Source organism: Marmota monax, unplaced genomic scaffold, assembly GCF_021218885.2.
Source record: "Marmota monax isolate L192 unplaced genomic scaffold, Marmota_monax_Labrador192_F-V1.1 WCK01_AAM20220418_F8-fsc00017, whole genome shotgun sequence".
Classification (NCBI taxonomy): domain Eukaryota; kingdom Metazoa; phylum Chordata; class Mammalia; order Rodentia; family Sciuridae; genus Marmota; species Marmota monax.
This window is the reverse complement of record NW_026695241.1, coordinates 4,883,275-4,900,197: the sequence shown is the minus strand read 5'-3', so window position 1 is coordinate 4,900,197 and position 16,923 is coordinate 4,883,275. Positions and strand designations below refer to the sequence as shown.

At 36.8% G+C, this 16,923-nt stretch overlaps 1 protein-coding gene across 1 annotated transcript in view; it reads left to right on the top strand.

The window, feature by feature from the left end:
* The first annotated feature begins 3,613 nt into the window (after positions 1-3,613).
* Cpsf2 (cleavage and polyadenylation specific factor 2) overlaps positions 3,614-16,923 on the top strand; it is a 28,368-nt gene continuing 15,058 nt past the window's right edge. Inside the window, exons 1-7 of the mRNA XM_046440626.2 lie at positions 3,614-3,630; positions 7,190-7,373; positions 8,567-8,726; positions 8,807-8,912; positions 10,457-10,586; positions 14,897-15,012; positions 16,532-16,719. Of these exons, the coding sequence (XP_046296582.1) occupies positions 7,225-7,373; positions 8,567-8,726; positions 8,807-8,912; positions 10,457-10,586; positions 14,897-15,012; positions 16,532-16,719 (849 nt within the window). The 5' untranslated portion in view covers positions 3,614-3,630; positions 7,190-7,224. The remainder of the gene's footprint in view (positions 3,631-7,189; positions 7,374-8,566; positions 8,727-8,806; positions 8,913-10,456; positions 10,587-14,896; positions 15,013-16,531; positions 16,720-16,923) is intronic.

Here is a 16,923-nt window from a genome sequence, read left to right as displayed (position 1 = left end):
CTGCTAATGTTTCACTTTTCTCCTCCTTTAAGCTTTTAAACATTACCAATACTTTCTTAATCAAAGTTCTGCCCAAGGCGAGGAGACGCGTGGGCATTGTCGCCGTCGCCGTCCCACTCCTTGGTCCCCCCACCCCCACCCCGCAGATGGTATCGTCCCGGCTCTTCCCCGCCAGGGCCCCTAGCCGCGGGGGCAAGATGGCGGCCGCCACGGAGGGTCTCCTGCCGGCCGGTCGTCACGGCTACTGCTGACCCAGCATCAGCTTTCCTCCTTCCAGAACCTGGCTTCGAGCAGGGGTTGGGAAGGGCAGTGGACGGCGTTGGGGGAGGCCCGCGAGGCAAGTGGGAGCGGGAGGACGGAGTGAGCCATTGCATGGGGGGAGGGGGCGTCCTCGGCCTTAGGCAGAGCCCGGCTCCGACTCCCACCCGGTCTCTCCCGAGGACGTGCTCCGCGGTGCCGGCTGCCACTGCCCTGGTGGCCCCCAGCAGAAGTGGAGGGACAGACAAGTGACTTTTCCGTGGGTCGAAGACTCCGCGGTCGTTTGCGGCCGTGCGTGCGGTTCACTCCCTCTTTTCCGCGGTCCCCGCTGCGCGCTCGGTCTCCTGGCGCTGGACGAGTTAATCCCACGCCGGCTTTGGCTCCTTCTCCTCGTGGCGCCGCGCCCTCGTCCTCCCCACCCGGGGTCTTGCGGTCTTCTCGGGCTCAGAGACCTCGAGGCTACTAAGACCTTTCCAAAGACCTTTCAGATGTTTGTACCGTGCTTAATTAGAATTGTCTCGGCCCTCTGCAGCCTCCCACCATGGTCCTCGAGCGCTTCCACTACCTGCACTTTGCCAAGACCTCATTCTTTCTTACCTTTGTACTCTTTAACGTGCTGTTCAGAAAACAGTTCAGGCTAGCTTAGTCCCTGGCAAATCTGGCCTCCTGTGATCAGGCGGACCTGAGCCATCATTTATTGCGCATCCCCGAATTTTTTATTTTACAACCAACTCCCTTGACCCTGTCATGAAGGGCTGCTTTCCTTGAATGACTAGGAAGAGATGCCACCCCAGCCTCACGCAGTGAGTTCCGAGGCTAACCCAGACCCCTTCCTTTTTCCTTGGATTTTGCCTACTTCTCGGTTGTCATCAATTTGCATGATCATTATGGAGAGAGGGAGTAACTGATTATATATATATATATATATATATATATATATATATGTATGTATATATTTGAGTTGAGGTAGTGTTGGTCAAAATCAGTGCCCTGGAGGAATTTACGATAAGGTAATGATTCACTCCGGTCAGCGGACTGTGCTGTGAGCACACTGTGCTTGGTAGTGGAGATAAAAAGATACCACTTTACCCTTCTTCTGTACATTTGACAGCTAACAAATATTCTTCGTGCCTTCTTTCTGCTTAGTAAAAAATAACCAACTTTATCTGGGGACCATGAAGAAGGTTTATAAAAGTAAATGTTTGAGCTGGGCCATGAAGAATCAAAAGGAATTTGCTAAACTCGGGAGGACACAATCACTCCTGAATCTAAAACAGAACTGAAAACTTAAGTCTGGGCATAGTTAGGGAGAGTGGGAAAATAAATGGTGCTTGAGCAGGCAGTGTAGGGTGGGGTTGATGAAGCAAGACGTAGGTTGAAAGCAGCTTGTGAATGATCCTGATTTCTAGCCAAGGGGTTCAGGTTTTATCCAGTAGTTAGCAGGAAGCCAGTAGATCCTTAGAGCAAGAGGTGGGCAGGGGGATATTTGTTTCTTAAAATGGGCTCATTGAAAACTGTGTGGAAGATCCACTTGGAACAGGAAAACTAGATGAGAGGAAATTTCAGTCATTCAGATAAGACACTGAGTGTCTCTACTGAGTCAGGACAGTAAAGGATGTCAGACTAAGTAAATGCCAATTAGGATTTAACTCCTGGCCACTAATTAGCTGATAAGACCCTAGTTTTCAGTCTGGGAGACTATATGGTCAGCAGTAATATTAAAGTCCAGTGTGAGACATGTACATAAAAACAGGGTGGTGTCAGCCTGGTCTGCAGGAGTGGCAAAACACAGTGCTCCACAGTTGAAGGTGTTGATTTTAGAGTCTAGACCTGCACTTTTACAGTAGCAACGGTCACTTGAGGTATTGAGCACTGGCCAGTGGTTAGTTTGAATTAAGGTGTGCTGAAAATAAAAAGTACGCCTGGGTTTTGAAGACTTAGTACAAAAAAGCAATGTAAAGAATCTTAATTTTTAAAAAATGATTACATATTGAAATGATAGTATTTTGGACTTACTGGGTTAAATAAAATATTTTACCTGTTTATACTTTTTAGTGTGACTGAAAAAAATTAAAGGGACATCTGTGGCATGTGTTATATTTCTGTTGACAACTAGTCTGGTCTAAATTTATGAGGGGGCAATTGATCAGAAGGTGGCATTTGAGCTGGACCTTGAGAGATGTGGTGAGCGGTGATGTCCAGGCAGCTTCCTAGGACCCTACATTGCCAGTTAAAGCATTCAGGTTATTTTGCTTTTTTTCCTCAGACAGTAAGAAACCAACAAACATTTCTGAGCAAGGGGTAATGTGTATAGGGATGTTTCTGAGGCTAATCTGGCAGCATTGTTTAAATTGAGAGGAAGGAAAGAAAAGCTGGAGGCAGAGAAATGGAGAAACTCATATAAGGTAATAAGGCTCACATTTAAGTACTGGCAGTAGGAACAGAAAGGGAATGATATGTGTGCAAGGCATTCTGGGGGAGAAGTAATTTGGAATTGGTAGCAGTCCAAGGGAAAGTAAAAGGAAGAACCATTTTCAAACCTTGGTTACCTAGTATTAATATTTCAATTACAAAATTTATTTGGGGCTGAAGAAATTTAGTCCCAAAACAGAACCAGCAGAGAGGAGGAAGTAGTCTGCTAAATTCTCTCTCTTCATCTCCCTGCTGTTATCTGTTCAATCATACCTACCAACTAATTTTCCTAAACTACAGAATTAACATTTTTCAACTTGTTAATGAATCTTAAAATGTTTCTCTTTTTCCTGAGAACTAGCTCCAGGGTTTCCAGGGCCCTTCATTATCTGGCTTCTCTCTGTTTATTAGAACTTATTTTTTTCCTTTTATTTTTTGATTATATGAAAGTATGCCAGGTTAGGTTTTTCACTGATATTGTTTTTGTTTTGAACCTTTGCTCATTATCCCTGTTTTGAATACCTTCTTTCTACCTCGTTTCCACAGCTCCTTAATGAATAATCATAGATCCCACCTCTTCTGTGACTCTCAATTATAGAAGCTATTTAGAAATTTTAAAATTTTATTTCTTAAGCTTTATACTTAAGCCCCTGATTATTACCAACATGTCTCATTATTACTTATTTTTATTGCTTTATTATCCCTATTCATTTATGTATAAGTTTAGAAATTTATACAAATTCCTAAGATTATGTTTCTTTTTAAAAAATGAAACATATATATTATATAACTTGCCTCTGCTTATGTATATTAGGGGAAGATATACAAGTTAAAGTGCTATAATTATAAACATAAGTAAATCATACCACATTTATGAGATTCTTTATTTATTTTGTAGATTTATAAGGAACTCTTCCTCTGAATTCATGGTGTTTCATCATATATACAACTGAAAAATCAGTAAGTACTTTATGTCTGATAAAGATACAGCTTAATATCCAGGTGTGCTGGTATGTACCTGTAATCCTAGCCATTCAGGAGGCTGAGGCAAGAGAAAGGCAAGTTCAGTGCCAGCATGGGCAATTCAGTTAGACCATGTCTCAAATAAAAAAGGCCTGGGAATATAGCTCAGTAGTAGAGTACTTACCTAGCGCGCATGAGGCCCTGGGTTCAATCCTTAGCACCACACACACTAAAGGATATACTTTATTATGAGTATTTATAACAAAAGTCTTTTCATCTGTTGAAATCAGGATCTCTGCAAAATTTTAGCAAGAACTCATTAATTTGTATCTGCGAGATAACTTTGTATTTTGACTTCATAATCTAAATGAAAGTGGGAGTGAAGGTAGATTTGAGAAGAAAGTTTCTCTTAGACCATTAATATTATTGTGGTATAAGAAACTTTTTGCCAGGGAGAATTTTCTAAGTCCTTTCCAAAATTATAAAACATTTTTCACCAAATAGAGAATTGATGTCTTTATACTTCTCATGTCTTAACTACTTTTTCCTACACTAGGTCAATTTATTTCAAATTTTATCAGTAATTTATTAAACAACTACTATGTGCAGGGCATGTGCTAATGTACTGAATAGATCGAGTATAGTCCTACACTCAGCTCTCTCAAGTAAGGATAAACATGTAAATAGGTAACTCTTAATGGTGTGGTAAGAGCACTAAGCTCATTTAATCTTAGCCATGCCCATTCATTCATATAAGAAACATTGACCACCACTAAATATGACATGGAGACACTGGAATATTGATTAATAAGTTCTGTAACCTCAAGGAGTTCACATTCTAGTACTGGGATCAGGAGGAGAGAAAAGGACAGACAAAAAGCAAGTAAATAAAGAGCAATTATAGACAGCACTAAGTAATTTGAGAGAGAATGATGTTGTAGAATGTAACAGGAGTAGAGAAGGACCTCAAGGTGTTCAAAGAATGTTGCAGGATAAATTGGGGGCAAGGAAAATGTACAGTCTATTTAGAAATCTTGGTCACAATGGGTAAAAGGAAATTTGAGAAATGTAGTGGTTAGTACCAAACTGTATCAGAGGATGAAGGCCATCCATAAACCTCCACACAACCTGAGCTGGTGCATAAACCTCTGGCTTCTCAGATCTGGTAGTGTGAATAGGAGGTGAAGTGGAGACATGTTTGTATATGAATATTCTGAGAAATTTTGCTCTGAAAAATGAGATGCTGTAGTAGTAGTAGGGTTAAGAGGAGTCTTATAAATTGGGAAATTCTAGAGTGTCTTCGTATGCTCATGGGAATAGCACGTCAGTGATACATGTAGGGAAAGAGGAAATGACTAAAAAAAGCAGGAGTTAGAAGGCCAATGAGGATGAGATCAGGTACAAGAGGGATGGCCTTGGATGGAGACAGGGCAATTTGTTTTGTATAGCAGGAGACCACAGTGTGTGTGCAGGCAGATTGATAGATGTAGATTCGAGAAAGTGAGATTATCACCTGAGAGTAGGGAGGAATAGAACAGGTTTATGGTTGAGCAGAAAGAGGAATGAAATAATCTGAGATGGAAAGTCAACCTATGAAGAAGAGTAGGAATGACAGGAGTACTTAAATCTGTTTGAGATCTTTGGCTGTGAATTTAAAAAGCAAATAGCACATTTGTGTGATCCTCCCCCCAAAATTCAGCTGCTGGAGTAGACAAAGTGAATGTAGGAGTTAATCAAGGTTGGGGATGAGTACAAAGAAGAACACTAGAAGAGCAAGATACTTGAGAACATTTGCAAAGTAATCACAATGGGTCATGAACCGAAGGTGAGGACCTGGGTTGAGATACAAGGGCATTGTGGATCATGAAGAATGATCAGTGAATTAGAGTGGAGCTCAAAGGATTTTTTTGCAGCCGTAGTGAGATGCTTGAAGGCAAAAGTGGTGTAGGCACAGGTGGTAATAAGGTCAAGGGTGGGTGGCTGAAGTGAAATGGAGGTTATGGGGATCAAGAAAGTCAAGGAACTGAGAGGTCAGTGTTGAAGTTACTGGGAGAAAGACTGAGCCAGGAGCTAAAGTCCTCAGTGAATCAGGTCGGGTTAGTAGATACCGATGCTGAGGAGGAGCTATGGAGGCTAATAGTGAACTAGCTGCTGGTGTGAGCTTCTTCAGGACTGGAGTATTTGAAAGGGGAAGGAGAAGACATAATTTGGAAGTTGCATTGAGGAGCAGGGAACACACTTCTTGCTTTTGAGATGGAGTATGGAGAGATCTAAAAATAAAGCCCTTGAGAAGGTTGTGGAAGAAACTGCATCATTAGGGAATAGCCAGGTTTCTGTGAAGATAATCAAAAAGGAGGTTGAAGTTACAGGTGGGTGTAAGTATAGTTTCAGAGAGTATACCAAAAGGACTTGAGAGGAAGTAGGGGATTGGGTCCAACTAGGAGATAAAAGCATCAGTGATAATGGACAACCTAGGGGTCATTGAGTTTTTGCTGTAACTCAGGTAAACAAGAATAGCAGATGTGGTGGGATTAATTTCCAGTGAGCTGGTTGTGGAAGGTAGACCATCAATTAACCTTAGTTTGCTGATGACCTTGGGTAGGTGGTGAGAGATCATAAGTAATTCAGTGATCTCTTACTTGCCTAGTTAGCCAGGAAAGGCTGATTTTATCTTAAGGAGCTAAATTCTGAAATATTGCTCTGGAGTTGAACTTTGTTAATAAATACTTTTGTGACATTTGTTCACTAATACACAGTTCTAGGTCCTAAATCCCCATAGATGTGTCCCTGATATATCTTTTAGAAATGCATGTAGTAGGCATCTCAACATGCATTCCAACAGGAATGTGTGTCAGGTTTTGTTTTAGGAATTGCAAATATAAGATACAACCTCTGTTTTTTAGTTACTATGTGCCTGAGCAAGGGTTGTGAACATTTAACTCTGTAAAGTATGTGAATTTCTATATGTGTATGTATTTTGGGGGTTTCTTAGTGTTTTGAGGATTGTGGAGGGAAAAGGCGGGTCCATAGCTTTTTATCAGATTCTTGAAGGGGTCTATTTATTTAAGGACCTCTGGGCTAATAGGAGAGAAAGACATGTTAACCAGTCACTGTGGTGCAATGTAATCAATGTCATCATAGAGCAAGGTAAAGGGGGAACAGATTGACCTTGAGGAATGAGTTCATTATTTCAGTAAATGGTTTCATTTAGAAGGAATTTAGATGTGGTAGTCTCTGTTCTAGGTAATTTACTTATTATTTGAAATCTCCAATATCCTTTTTACATAAATATTAATCACATAGGAGTACCTTCAAATCTGGATCTGTCTGATTCCAAAATCTCCTTTTCATTTCATCATGTTGGGGAAACACTGAAAGACTGTAAACAAGAGTGTAGGATTATGCTTTCATTGTTAAGCTTGATAATAACAGAAGTGGGTCTTAAAAAATATTTGCTTTCCATCTTTATGGAATTTCTGTGCACTTACAAATTTGAAATAATTTGTCTATTATATGTTAGAATGTGCTTTTGTTTAATTATATTTTTCTTTTGAAGGGACCTTTTTAGGTTACTGTTACTCAAACCAAAAGATGACATCTATTATCAAATTAACTACCCTCTCTGGGGTCCAAGAGGAGTCTGCTCTTTGCTATCTTCTCCAGGTTGATGAGTTTAGATTTCTGTTGGACTGTGGCTGGGATGAGCACTTTTCTATGGATATTATAGATTCCCTGAGGAAGTAAGTTACATTTCATATTTCAAGACTTTTATTAAATAAACTTTAAAAAATCAGCTTCTTATTTCTATGCTTTTATAATACCATTTTAATGTTATAGAGGGTTGCTGTCTTTTCACTAGTTTAGTTCAGAGTAAAAGAATTTTATTTAAGCCAAAAAAGCTAAATAGTGACCATTTGGAAATCTTTTTTTTAGTTGTAGATGGACACAATACCTTTATTTTTATGTGATGCTGAGGATCGAACCCAGTGCCTCACTCATGCCAGACAAGTGTGCTACCGCTGAGCCACAGCCCTGGCCCTAAATAGTTACTGTTTTAACTTCAATTGACTTATAAGCTTTGTTTATTAAAATTCAGCAAAATTTTAAGTTAGTTGTTACTTGGCTAGTAGATTGCAGTAGAAATTTTTTTCCTTAATTTCTGGAAAAAGGAAGAGTTTGTTAAAAATTTTGACTATTCTACCTTCCACGTGGAAGTCCTGAAGTTGCATTGCAGTTGCATTGCGATAGCTCACTTCCTGCATCTCGTGATGCCTAACATTGTGCCTTAGTTCTCAGAATAATAGCTGCGAGTTACAAAAGGATCCTAATCTACCAAAAATAAACAAACAAATAAAATAAGTTCTGCTACTTTTGCAGAATTGTGCTAATTGTTGAAAGAAAGGAGACTTAAACATTTTTAAAAACTTAAAGTGAAGGGAAAAAAACCCCAAATCACTTGTTAATTTCCTTTGTCAGTGAGAATGTATGCTTCATTGATTAATTGGTATTTACTCTAATGAATGTGCTGTTGGTCACCATCCTACAAAGCTGAGACAAAATCCGTAAATCTGCGACCATTTAAATATCCTCTCCTTACCAATTTTTGAAATTCCAAGCTGAGTTATTGCATTTAAAATGGTAACATAGAAGATAGCCCTTTAAGATCACCTTATTTGTGGTGTCTCCTTTTTTTCTTTTGTAAATGTGTTTAGACATCATGTTTAGATGCAGCTTGTGACATGATTTTGTTATCTGTGTAGAGCGTGGTTAGTTACAATTGAAACTCACAGGTGTCGTAATTGTAGCTCTTCATTTTGCTCTTTGTTCCCCAGTATTGTCTTCAGTCCAGAATGGGTGAATAGTTTTGACTATTCTACCTTTGCCTTTAAATACAAGAATAAAAAAGTGGTCACTCTTGGTTATGTTCTCCCAGGCATGTTCACCAGATCGATGCAGTGCTGCTATCTCACCCGGATCCTCTCCATCTGGGTGCCCTCCCGTATGCTGTGGGAAAGTTGGGGCTCAATTGTGCCATTTATGCAACCATTCCTGTTTATAAAATGGGACAGATGTTCATGTATGATCTTTACCAGGTAATTTGAACAATTAAGAAAAAATTTTTATATTCTCATCAGTGATCATTTTTAACCTTTTGTTTGTGTTATTCTTTTAGTCTCGACACAATACAGAAGATTTCACACTCTTTACGTTAGATGATGTGGATGCGGCCTTTGATAAAATACAGCAGCTGAAATTCTCTCAGATTGTAAATTTGAAAGGTAAAAAATATTATCTGTAGTAAATAGTTGTACTAATAAAGGTTTTGTTTTGTTTTGGATTTTGTCTTTTGGTGCTGGGGATCAAACCCAGGGCCTTACGTGCGTTAGGCAAGTGCTCTCCCATTGAGCTATATCCTCAGCCCATACTCATGCAGTTTAATCCTCTGAAAAATACTGAGAATTCATAATAAAATTTATGAGTAGGTGCTGGGGTTGTGGCTCAGTGGTGAAATGCTCGCCTAGCATGCATGAGGCACTGGGTTCGATCCTCAGCACCACATAAATGTAAAAAATAAATATATTGTGTCCATCTAAAACTAAAAAAAATTAACATTAAAAAAAAATTTATGGGTGCTGTGGTCTGAAGACAAATCATTAGCATTTTCTGCCTTGACATGGATCTCTGAACTTCCTGATTTTAAAAGTATGCCAAACTAAAAACTAACAATTTTAATAGCTCAGACCTTTTTATATTTAGCTTGGGAAAGGCTTATTTTGGTGTTGACAGTGTAAAATGAACAAAAGTAATGTGTCCAGATCCTCCTCCTTGGGGCTTATGGTTTGATTGAGTAGCTCAGATGTGCAAATGAAGAAATTAAAGGAAATGACTGAATTCTAGAATTGGGATATAAAAAGCTAATTTTTTAATTAGGTCAGGATGTCATATTAAGTCTATATTGATGATATAAACAGGTATTTTAGAGATTTTCTTTGAAATGAACTCCAGAGATCATGCCAGCGTTAGAAAAAATGGTATACTAATGAACTGTTGGGATTTAACAAGAAACTAAGAATAGTATTAATAGTTTTGCTTGTATTTAGTTTTTCCATAGGATAAATTCTTTTCCCTAATGAGATTTATATTTTTATTTTCTGTTTGAAGGTTAGCAAAAATGGAAATGCTTGATAATTGTTTGTACGATATAAATATTAAAATTTACGACTATGAATGTTCTGTAGTGGTTAAGCACTTGCCTAGTATGTGTAAGAGCCTGAGTTCAGTCCCCAGCACCACAAAAAATAAATTAATTAATTGAATCTTATCTGTTCCTATTAAATAGTTTAATAGTGCGCTGACTTTAAAGTATAATCTCTAACCTTCAGTTTATCAGTACAAATATCTCCACAAAAATACATAATAAGGGGCTGTGGCTGTGGCTCAGTGGTAGAGCGCTTGCCTAGCACATGCAAGGAGCTGGGTTCAGTCCTCCGCACCACATAAAATAAAGGTATTGTGTCCAACTACAAAAAAATACATCATAAAGTGACAAGTGTTTGTCTTCATTACGAAAATGGGGATAGGAGAGTCAGATTTACTTTTTTTTGTTTTTAAGTTGTTGATGGACCTTTATTTTATTTATTTATATGTGGTGCTGAAAATTGAACCCAGTGCCTCACACATACTAGGCAAGTGCTTTACCACTGGGCTACAATCCCAGCCCACCAGACTTATTTTTCACTCTTTGCATTTTTATTTCTAAAATACAACCTTTCTTTAGGGTTGTGAAACCAATCTGAATGTTGTCATTATCTTGTTGACATAGGTAAAGGACATGGCTTGTCTATCACACCTTTGCCAGCTGGTCACATGATAGGTGGAACAATATGGAAAATAGTCAAAGATGGAGAAGAAGAAATTGTTTATGCAGTTGACTTCAACCACAAGAGGGAGATGTAGGTATATCAAGACAAAAGATAAAGAAATTGCAATTGGTATTATTTTATTTGAAGGGAAAATTAGAAGCAATGTTTTAGTTTTTTTTCTTTTCTCCAACCAGAAATACAGAGTAACTTAAAAGCACCAAATAGTGAATGTTTTTGTTATTACCTGCTTTGTAAGGGGAAAGTTTGGTACAGGACATAAAAGTGATTTTATTTGTATGCACTCTATAAAATAGGTGTCTCCCTGCATGTGTTGCAGAGGAAGTGAATTTTTGTACATTAAATTAGATTTTATGCTCTTGGTTTACTATTTATCAGTCTTTGTGGGAGGGTTGTTAAGTCAGTAATTACATATAACTATTTTTTATTATAATTATTAGCACATATACAGATTTATGGTTTTCACTCTGACATTTCCATATATGCAAATATTGTGTTGTGTGGGGGGCGGGTTACTGGGCATTGAACTCAGGGGTGCTTTACCACTGAGCTACATTCCCAGACCTTTTTTAGAAAATTTTTATTTTGAGATGGGTCTTGTTGAGTTATCCAGGGTGGCCTCAAACTTGCAGTGCTCCTGCTTCAGCCTTCCCAATTGCTTGGACTACAGGAGAGTGCCGCTGCACCCAGCCATATATGTGCCTTTTTTTTTTTTTTTTTTTTTTTGGTGCAGGGTACCTGGGATTGAACTCAGAGGTACTTGGCCACTGAGCCACATCCCCAGCCCTATTTTGTATTTTATTTAGAGACAGGGTCTCACTGAGTTGCTTAGCACCTCGCTATTGCTGAAGCTGATTTGAACTCTCCATCCTCCTGTCTCAGCCTCCTGAGCTGTGGTATTACAGGTGTGTGCCACCATACCTGGCTATATATTGTGCTTTGATCATGTCTACTCTCTTTTCTACTGTCATCTCATCCTGTTCCCCAATAACCCCCTCCTCTTTCCCTAATAGTTCTTCTACTTTCAGGGTCTTTTTTCTCTTGATTTGCGTTTCCCTGATGGCTACAGATATTGAGAGGAAACACATGATACTTGTCATTATGTTTAACTTATTTCACTTAACATGATGTTATATATAGTTCTATCCATTTTCCTGCAAATTACATGATTTCATTCTTCTTTATGGCTGAATAATACTCTATTGGGTATGCCATGTTTTCTTTATCTATTCATCTGTTGATGGGAATCTAGGCTGATTCCATATCTTGGCTGTTGAGAATAGTGCCACAATAAACATAGATATGCAGGTGTATCTTTTGTGTGCTCACTTTATTTTCCTTAGATCAGTACCTGGGAGTGGTATAACTAGATCATATGGTAGTTTTATTTTTAGTTTTTTGAGGAACCTGTATATTGTTTTCCTTAGTGGCTGTACTAATTTACATTCCCACCAAGTATATACAGGTTCCTTTGTCTCTACCTCTAGCCAGCATTTGTTAGTTTTTTTTTTTTTTTTTTGTAGTGCTGGGGCTTCAATCTGGGGCCTTGTGCATGCCTGGTCTACCATTGAACCATATCCCCAGCCCTCAATGTAGTTTTGATTTGCATTTCCCTGATGGCTAAAGATATTTTTCCCCCATATCTTTATTGGCCATTCATATACTACTTTTTTTTTTCCTTGTACTAGGATTTGAACCCAGGGTTGCTTTACCACTTAGCTATATCCGCAGTCCTTTTTATTGTTTATTTTAAGACAGGGTCTCACTAAGGTGCTAAGGCTGGCCTAGAATTTGTGATCCACTTGCCTCAACCTTTCAAGTCACTGAGATTACAGGTGAGCACTACCAGGCGTGGCTCATACTTTTGAGAAGTGTCTAATCAGGTTGTTTGCCCATTTTTTAATTGGATTACTTGTTCTTTCATTGTTAATTTTTTTTTTTTATTCTGGATATTAATCCTGCATCAGATAAATAGCTGGCCAATATTTTCTCCTATTCTGAAGGCCATTTCTTCACTGTTAATTGGTTCCTTTGCTGTGCAGAAGCTTTTTAAATTTGAATAATCCTGTTTGTTCTTGCTTTTGTTTCCTGAGCTATTGGAATCCTGTTCAGAAAATTGTTGTCTATGCCAAGTCTTGAAGTATGTCTCCCATGTTTTCTTCTAGAAGTTTTAGGTCTTACATTATGGTCTTTGATCCATTTTTTAGTTGATTTTTGTACAGGGTGAGAGATGGGAAGCATGGTTCAGTCTTCTACCTATGGTTGTCTGAGTTTTATTAGCAGCATTTGTTGAAGAGGCTGTCTTTTTCCAACATATGTTTTTAGCACCTTTGTTGAGAATCAATTACCTGTAGATGAGTGCCTTTATTTCTGGGTCCTCTAGTTTATTCTTTTGACCAACATGTCTGTTTTGGTGCAAATACCATACTATTTGTTTATTTGTTTTTTTCCACATTTTTCCATGCTGTTTGTTACTATGGTTCAATAGTATGTTTTGAAATCAGGTATTATGATGCCTCCAGCATTGCTCTTTTTGCTCAGGATTGCTTTGGCTCTTAAGGTTCTTTTGTAGTTCCATATGAATTTTAGAGTTCTTTTTTCTAGTTCTATGAACAATGTCTTTGATATTTTGATAGGGATTACCTTGAATCTATAGATTACTTTCAATAGTATGGCCATTTTAACAGTATTAATCCTTCCACTCCATGAGCATGGGAGGTCTATTCTTTATCTAATGTCTTCAATTTCTTTCTTAGTGTTTTATACTTTTCATTGTATATAGGTCTTTTATCTGCTTGGTTATTTTTATTCTTGGGTGTTTTTTTTTTTAATTAAATTACTGTGAATGGAATTGTTTTTCTGCTTTGTTTCTCAGAGTGTTCATTATATTGGTGTATAGAAAAAGTGTTCATTTTTGTATGTTCATTTTGTTTCTTGCTATTTTGCTGAATTTATCAGCTCTAATAATGTCAGATTCCCTTTAAAGGAGGACACAATAATTATATTTTTACATATTTCATTTGGTACAGCATTATTTTTTAACATTTTTCATGTTTGGTTTCATACAGGTTTCTTTTGCCATATCTACACATTGTTCATCGCTATTTTATATTACAAGTAGCCTCAAGGTCTTTATATTAAGAAATATTTAAAACTAATAGATTGAGTTTAGACTCTTGTAATCATAGATTAATGAAGACAGTGTGGGTGTTTGAGTAAATGGTAAACCAACTTAACAATATTGGAAAAGAATTAATTTGTGTCTTTTATCATATGACAAAATAAATTTCAAATGCCTTAGAATTAAATAGAAAAGGAAGTAATATTGGTGAGTTCATGAGTTAGTCTTTCTGGTAAACCTTCTGGAAAAGGGAGTTTTCTGGAATACTTGTATATTCTAGTAAATGTAGTTGTGTGTGTGTGTGTGTGGTGGTGTGTGTATGTACACACACACACATACATATATTTATATATAAATATATAATTACATTACATAATATATATGAAGACACATGGTATGACTCTACTTTGTGTACAACTAGAGAAATGAAAAATTGTGCTCCATATGTGTACTGTGAATCAAAATGCATTCTGCTGTATGTATAACAAATTAGAACAAATAACTTAAAAAGATAAATATTATATATTTTATATATGATATATATATAATATAATATTTATATATATATAGTATTCTAGTATTTAGTAATACTTGTATATTCTAATAAATACATTTCTGGGAATGTGTCCTTAAAAAACAATCAAAATGCAACTGAAGCTTTTTGTAAAGATGTTCTTTGAAAGATATAATGGCAAAAAGAGACCTAAATATCAATAAAAGGAAATGATCAAATAAACATAGTATAGACTTGATAGAAAGTTTTCACAATTGTTAAAAATTAGGTTTAGGAAAAAATTTTAATGGGGAATAAAAGGATATAGAACTGAATGTAGAAGCATACATGGATAGCCACTTTTTAAAATGTACACGTAAGCTGGGCATGGTGGGGTTGTTCCTGTAATCCTAGCAACTTGGGAGACTGAAACAGGAGGATCACAAATTTGAGGACAGCTTGGGCAACTTAATGAGACCCTGTCTCAGAATAAAAAATTTAAAAAAATGCATATGTATATGCATAGAAAAATTTATAAGCTTAGAAGGATGAACCTAATAGTATATCAGTAATCTTGAATGATGGTACTCTGGAAATTTTTTTTTTCTTTATACATTTTGAATTTATCAGATTTCAAAAAATTAACGAGCAAATATATTAACCAGGGAAATAAAAAATGCTTTTAAAAGCAACTGCTTGTTTTTTTAAGAGAAGCTATTATTGTTTATTTGAAATGATATAAAATATTCTTTTTAAACTTTGTTATAGCCACTTAAATGGATGTTCCCTGGAAATGCTAAGCAGACCCTCTCTACTTATCACAGATTCATTTAATGCTACATATGTGCAGCCTAGAAGAAAACAGAGAGATGAACAACTTCTGAGTATGTATTATCCACTGTCCCCTTTAAAGAGCTGTGTGAGTGCATGGTAGCATGAATCACAGTGAATTGTGTTTAACTTAGTCAAAAGAGATTGGCTAACTACTACTTTTTTGAAGAAATATATGGCCACCTCAGTATTTTGTATAAGAAAATGCTTTTGTGAAATGGATGTGAATTGTCTTCTCCCTGCCATTCAACACATGGCTAGTTAGCTCTCCTGGGCGCTACTGGTATATAAAGACCTCATACATATTTAATAGAAAAACACACTCTAAAAGAAAACTAGAAGATATGAGGGTACAAATAGTCCTCTGGTTTGGTGTTGGGTGTTTTAATTATAATTAGTCATCTTGGTCTTCAAGAGCCTCTGAGTCATTATGGTTCACTTCTGCTTTGGTTTGAGCTGCTTCACTTCATTTTTTTTTATAAGTTATATGAGATTTCAATGGGAAAATTAGATTTCACTATGTTAATACAATATTTACATATATATTAAATACATATGTTAATAACCACTACCTTAATTTAGGGCTGGGGCTGTAGCTCAGTGGTAGAGCAATTGCCTAGCATGTGTTAGGCATTGGGTTTGATCCTCAGCACCACATAAAAATAAACAAATAAAGGCATTCTGTCCATCTATAATTATAAAAAAAAATTTCTTTTAAGTATAAATAGTATATTGCATTTCTCTAATTCACTGATTTTAGAAAGCTCTTGCTTTTGTTTGTTTGTTTATTTGCTGGAGTTTGCTTTTACCAAGTATTTCTAAGACTTTTACCAGAGCAAAGAAATCTATTTATAAAAATGCTTTTGTTGGAAGAGAATATGAGAATATGATCTATATTTTATTCTACATGTATACAAAATATATATTTTATATGTATACATATATATACACACCCACATATATACACACAGATGTATAAAATTATGTGCATGTGTTTGAATGTACATATAAATTTGGTAATTAATCTTAACAAACTTCATTGGGCTAGACAGGTGGTAAGTCCAGGATGACCTGGAAGCCCCAAGCTGGTTGCATTTGACCTAGTCATTGAATTTTCCCAGTGTTACAAGTACCATTTTCTATGTGGACTTGACATGAAAATGTTAGGAACTACTGATTTATAATTTTTCAATGACTTAAAAAAAGTTAATGGTATTGTTTTTTACTCTTATGAAGATATATTTAACAGAATCAAAAGTGGATGTGCTGGGGTTGAGGCTATAGCTCAATAGCAGAGTGCTTGCCTAGCATGTGTGGGGCACTAGATTTGATCCTTAGCACTGCATAAAAATAAACAAGTAAAATAAAGGCAAGCTGTCCAGATACAACTGCAAAAAAAAAAAAAATGGTTATGCTGACTTAAACAAAATTCTTTCACTTTGTACCTGACCTAGTAATTGCTTATGTATAAATTATAGTATTTGTCATAAAAAAAGGGAGACAGAGTTGTCTTTAATTTTATAGCAAAGTATTAATTTTGAACTACAAAGATTTTACATTCCTGTTTTCTAGCAAATGTCCTGGAAACACTTCGAGGTGATGGAAATGTATTAATAGCAGTGGACACTGCAGGCAGAGTTTTGGAACTTGCTCAACTTCTTGATCAGATCTGGAGAACTAAAGATGCAGGATTGGGTGTTTACTCCTTGGCACTCCTAAATAATGTCAGTTATAATGTGGTGGAGTTTTCTAAGTCCCAGGTTTGTTATTGTCCATAATAAAGAACTTTGCTACAGTGATTGGGCTTATGGACTTTAGTGTCTTAATTGCCTTTTGTATTTCATTTTTCTGAAGGGGTGGTTAATAATAATAGCTCAGCATTAACTGTTTACTGGCTATGGGTGCTTTATATGTATGTGTTATTTAATCTACATGCACCCTATGAAGTAGTGTTTGCCTCCATT